The following is a 6,000-nucleotide window of genomic DNA, read 5'->3' as shown; positions in this document are numbered from 1 at the left end:
AACTCTGCAATTTGTCTTTCCTTTTCCAAGTATTTATCCTATTCCCATACAAAACACACCCAGAGAAATGTTGTTGAACAGAGACTTGAGGGAGGCCAGTTCAAAGTAAGTTGCCGCGTCTAGATTGGGCCACGTGCTAGGACGGTCACGTGTCGCTCAGCCAGGCAGCAGTGGGCCCTCCCCCTCTCGCCCGCCCGCCCCGCCCCCTCCCTCCCCTACCCCTCTCGCCCGCCCCCTCCCTCCCCTAGCCCTCTCGCCCGCCCCGCCCCCTCCCCCTCACGCCCGCCTCGCCCCCTCCCTCCCCGTCTCGCCCGCCCTGCCCCTTCCCTCCCTCTCCCTCGTCGGCCCCGCCCCCTCCCTCCCACCCCCTCGTCGGCCCCGCCCCCTCCCTCCCTCCCCCTCTCGCCCGCCCCGCCCTTTCCCGCCCCCTCTCGCCCGCCCCGCCCCCTCTCCCCTCCCACACCCTCCCTCCTCCTCCTCCTGCTACTCCTCCCTCCCCCAGCCGGCTCGGTCTCCGCGGTGACGGCATTGGATCCGCAGCGAGAATGGCGTTCGGTTCTGTCGCGCTCTCTTTCCTGCTGGTCGCCTTCACCTGCCTCGGCAACCTGGGCCAAGGGCTGGCCGACAAGCGGCTGAAGATGCAGTATGTTACCGGGCCGGTGCTGCGCTTCCAGATCTGGTGAGTCCGGGGTGAGGGCGGGGGCTTGGAGCCCGCGGGAGGGTGTCTTTAGCCCGGCACTCACTCACTCACTCACTCACTCACCCACCCAGAGGCGAGGGCTCAGCTTCGAGAGGCGCTAGGCCCGAGTCCCAGTAGGAAGTGGCTCTGCATGTCGTCCACATGACACTGAAATCTTGGGGAGGGCGGAGGAGGTTGCATAAGATGCTAACAGCATATTTATTTTTTTTTGGGGGGGGGGGGGGTTTGCAAAAAAAAAATTAAACTCTAGGAATTGCGTATGGAAATTCTCTATTTTGACCCGTTGACTATAATTTTAATTTATATTTTTACTATAATTTTTTTTTTTAGATTTTGACCTGTTGACTTCTATTTTCTTCACCGATTTGTGTTTTGGAGAAGCCTGATAGGACACACCTAGTGTAAAAAAAAAACACAAAGTTAAAACGTTTTCAGGCTAAGATTAGTTATTTGTGCAGTAAGTTTTTGATTTTTCAATCAAATTGTCGTCCACGTGAACATTTATGGCACGGTGGGAAGATCTTGACGAGGCTGATTCTTCACTGGAGAGCGGTGGGGAGGGGAGGGGGGGGGGGAGAAACTTAATCGTTTGGAAATGTCCGATACGTAATACACTATCATACTCAAGTGTTTTATAACATTTGCAGGCTTAGAAATAAGAAGATAAATAGGAGTAGGATACCCATCGGTCATTTGGCTCGTCAACCCTGCTCTGCCATTCAATAAGATCATGGCTGATCTGATTTGTGGCCTTAACGCCATTTTCCTGGAGCCACCCCCCTCCCCCGAATTACCCTTAGCTCCCTTGTTGATCAAAAATCTGTCTAACTTGGCCTTGAATATGTTCAATGACCCAGTCTCCATTGCTCACTGGAGGATAGAATTCCAAAGACTAATGACTCTCTGAGAGAAGAAATTTCTCCTCATCTCTTCCTTAAATTTTAAACTGTGCCTCCGCTTCTTGATTTCCCCGCTCGGGAAACAGCCTCTTAGCACCTAACCTGTCAAGCCTCTTCAGAATGTTTTAAGTTTTTATCTAGTAAGTTTTGATTTTTCTGTCTGTCTTATGTTATACATGTGAGCACTTATGGTGGCAAACACCAGGAGTGATCTGTGAGGCTGATTTTGAGAGCTATGTGGAAAGGCTGGAGAAACTTTGAAAGTGACTAAGCACTAAGCTGAAAAAGGCATATAAAAGTTGGCAAAATGGTGTATCTGTATACATATTTGGTGTGTATATATGCATAATGGAGCAGACAGGGTTGAATGCTGTACACAGGTCTTTTATTGTAGAAATCTGCTGTCAGCAAGCACCAAATAAATGGGGACCAAAAACAGAAGATATTTTCCTCTTTCAACTTCTGTTCGGTGTCAGTACTACTTCTGTTTATATGGCCTCTAATCATATCTTAAGTTAAAAATGAATTGAGTTTCCTCTTACTTCATCTACTCAGGAAGGCCTATACTTGCTTCCCCACCCGCCCCTCCATTGCAGTATCTAGTTGCTTTTAAATAATTCCAGGGTTTTCACCTCCACTACTTGACAACAGCAATAATAGAGTTGTTGTAATACAGTTACCAGAATGGTAGAAGGTGGACCATTGGTCATTATTTGTCCAGCAATTTCTGTGTAAGTCTATTCCATTTGGGTTTTTTTGGTACAAAGAGTTACTTCCTGGCAACAGATCTAAACGTGCTTTTTATTGGATTGAAGACTGTGCCCTGTTCTTTTCTTGAAATCTAGTTTGAAATGGTTTCTATACCATTTTACCAACTTTTATGTGCCTCTTTCAGATATAGAGTGGATGTGGGGAAGATGTTTCCATTAGTAGGAGAGACTAGGACCCGAGGGCACAGCCTCAGAATAAAGGGAAGACCTTTTAGAACAGAGATGAGGAGAAACTTCTTTAGCCAGAGTGGTGAATCTATGGAATTCATTGCCACAGAAGGCTGTGGAGGCCAGGTCATTGAGTGTATTGAAGACCGAGATAGATAGGTTCTTGATTGGTAAGGGGATCAAAGGTTACGGGGAGAAGGCGGGAGAATGGGGTTGAGAAACTTATGAGCCATGATTGAATGGCGGAGCAGACTCAATGAGCTGAATGGCCTAGTTTCTGCTCCTATGTCTTATGGTCATATGGTTAGTTCTTCGTCAGTTCCTTTCAAGTACCTTCCCCTAGACTTTCCTCGCATTAATTATGCTAGCTATCAGCCTTATGGATCTTCTGTAGTCTGCTATCGTATCTTGAATATCACTTTTGTGCTAAGTGCCCAGACAAGTCCTCAGTATGGAAGGTGTGGTCTGACCAAAACCATACATGGTTTGTCTGTGATTTCCTGTGATTGTACTTCATAGAGTTGAGTAGTCTCGTTTCTATGCTGCACAGTGCCTAGCTGTATCTGTTAAAACCCAAAATCTCTTAACTTGATCTTTTGCTTTTTTGACACCATTTTAATGCAGCATTTGTGTGCAGCACTTTATATGTTACGTGTCACCTGTTCTACTAATTCACACATTTTGTATTTACTGAATTGTGTTGCTAATTGATTATCATCTGCAAATTTGCCCAGCCTTTATTGGGTTGATAAAAGTTTGCAGCTCACAAACCAAGGTGTGATGATGTTACTTGGGCAAATGCAGCAAACATCCTTCATCAGAGATGACCAGTTTAATACTTTTTTTTAAGGTTATATTGGTAGAGTGAGGAACATTGGTCAGGGTACTGGAGGAGGCTTTGACTCCTTTTTGAATAATGCATTGTGACCATTAACATTCATCAGATCTTGCATGGTCTTGGTTGAATATTTTGTCTTCATTGTTGTACCTTCAACGTTGCAACCACACTGCCATATTGAACTGGAATGTCAGCCTAGGTATGGGCTCAAATCCATAATATTTTCAAGCAGTAGCAAGAGAAGCAACCAAGATAGCACATTCATAACATTGGCACACAGTGTGGTAAATTACCCCGATTCAGTCCCTAATTTGCGCTTAATTAGTTGATCCCAGTTATGCCCAAAAATGGCCAGGGAATTCCTTGGATAGTGTGTGGAAAGTTCATCCAGGGTTTCTGTTCCTAATGCTCAGTGAACTCTGTTGGACGCTATTGCTTTGCATACTTTGGGTGTGAGTAGAGTTGGGCTCTGTTTTGATGCTGTACATTTTTAGTAGGCTGTTGATTTTGTGTGCAGCCTAGTGAAGAATGGCATGCTAGGTGTGGTACTGATGGCTTCTTTATTAATAAATTCACAGCATCTGGGTGTCACTGGCATGGTTAGCTTTAATTGCCCTTGAAAAGGTGGTGATATGCTTTTTTTGAACCACTGCAGTCTGTGGTGAAAGTGCTCCCGAAGTGCTGTTAGGTAGAGTATTCCAGTATTTTGACCCAATGCCAATGAAGGAAAAGCATTATATTTCCAAGTCAGGATGTTGTGTGATTTGGAGGGTCTTAGAGGAGTCGTGTTCCCATGCACTTTCTACCTTTTTTTCTTCTAGGTGGTGGACATCATGAGTTTGGGAAGTGCTGTTTCAAAAGCCTTGATAAGTTGCTGCAGTACATCATGTAGGTTGTGCACACTGCAACCATGTTACCACAGCGGTTGTTGGGGTTTCTGATGGGGAGCCTATCAAGTGGGCTGCTCTGTCCTGGATGGTGTCGGAGCTACACTCATCCAGGTGTTCTGGGGCCTGTGGAATCTGTTTGGTGGTATGAGTTAGCTGTGAAGGGATGAAGGTTCACTAATCACTTGGTGGTACGTGAAACACACTTCAGAGTACTATGTTATGTAGTGAATAAAGGGATGTTTATAGTCTGGATGGAGCTTGAACAGTTTGTTTGAGCCCTGAGATTCAATTGTTGAAATACAATGGTATCAGTAACATTGTCACCAGTAGTTTTAAGCTTAGTGATGGATGTACTTCTGAATTTTTAAAATATCTAGAATTCACACAAGCTTACTGAGATTGGATTTGTTATATGACAACAGCTTGCACTTATGTAGTGTCTTTAACATAGAAAAACATCCTAAGGTGCTTAATGGGAGTTACATAAATTGCTACTGAGCCCAAGGTACAATGGCTGTGGTGAGTGAAGAGGTAAGTATTAAAGAGGAGGAGAGAGAAAGGGAATTCCAGAGCTTGGGCAGCTAGAGAGATGAAGGCATGGGTGTAGGTGAGAGGATGAAGAATGAACAAGAGATTAGAGTTGGAGGAATGAGGAGTTCTTGAAGGGTTGCTGAGCTCAGAGGCTAGAAATAGGGAGGGGTGAGGCTATGGAGGAATCTGATTGTGATGAAAACAAGTTTAAATTTAAGGTTTTTCTTTTCCCACCTATTTCCATTATTTTTAAATCTTTTATGCCCCCCCCACCCCCACTAGAGCTATACCTTGAGTGCCCTACCATCCATTCTTAATTAGCACATTCGTTTAGATAATATCACCAACTTCAACACCTCTGTGTTCTTTTGTCTGTGACATCTTTTGATTATCTGCTCCTATCACTGCTTGCTTGTCCATAAAACACCCCCCCCCCCCCCCCCCGCACTGCCACCACCTTAAACCAGCTTATATTTCACCCCTCTCCTTGGATTCACCTAGTTCTGTTGAAGGGTCATGAGGACTCGAAACGTCAACTCTTTTCTTCTCCGCCGATGCTGCCAGACCTGCTGAGTTTTTCCAGGTAATTCTGTTTTTGTTTTAAATTTGAGGTATTGGCTTTGGAGCTTTTATAGGTCAGTGAACAGTGATGGGTAAGCAGGTTAAGATATGGGCAGCAGAGTTGCGTGCTGAGGTAGGGGTAGAGATGAAAATGGAGGTCTTTGTGATGCAGAGTATGTGGGGTGGGTCAGTTAGGATGTTGAGGTTGAAAACAGTATTAGCCCAAGACAATGTCCAGGAAAAGGAATAACATTGGTAGCAAGGAATCAGAATTTATGATGGGAGTCAAGGACTGTGACTTTATTTTGCCACTTGAAGGAAATTGAGGCTTCTTAAGATAGACAGTCAGGCTGACAACACAGCCAGTGGAAGAATCCAAAGAAATTGAGAGTTAGAGCTGGGTGTCGTCGGCATACATATGGAACCTGATGTTATGACTTTGGACAATTATTTTTAATTTTAATTTTTAATTGATTGTGATCATTGCTGTTACGGCCAACATTTGTTGCCGAAGTTGTGTGGGGGACAGTAGATAAGAAATGAGGCAACCAAAGAGATCCTTGGAAGACTCCAGAAATAATGGCATGGGGTCTGGAAAAGAAGTCATTGCAGGAGATTCTGTGGCTACAACTAGCTGGATAAA

The 6,000-nt window shown here is 44.9% G+C and overlaps 1 protein-coding gene across 1 annotated transcript in view; it reads left to right on the top strand.

The window, feature by feature from the left end:
* The first annotated feature begins 473 nt into the window (after positions 1 to 473).
* LOC121274267 (thioredoxin reductase-like selenoprotein T) overlaps positions 474 to 6,000 on the top strand; it is a 30,014-nt gene continuing 24,487 nt past the window's right edge. Inside the window, exon 1 of the mRNA XM_041181482.1 lies at positions 474 to 679. Coding sequence (XP_041037416.1) covers positions 546 to 679 — 134 coding nt within the window. The 5' untranslated portion in view covers positions 474 to 545. The remainder of the gene's footprint in view (positions 680 to 6,000) is intronic.

This window comes from Carcharodon carcharias, chromosome 2 (genome assembly GCF_017639515.1).
Source record: "Carcharodon carcharias isolate sCarCar2 chromosome 2, sCarCar2.pri, whole genome shotgun sequence".
In the NCBI taxonomy this organism is placed as follows: domain Eukaryota; kingdom Metazoa; phylum Chordata; class Chondrichthyes; order Lamniformes; family Lamnidae; genus Carcharodon; species Carcharodon carcharias.
Note: the sequence above shows the minus strand (reverse complement) of the source record. Positions and strands in the feature narration are given on the sequence as shown.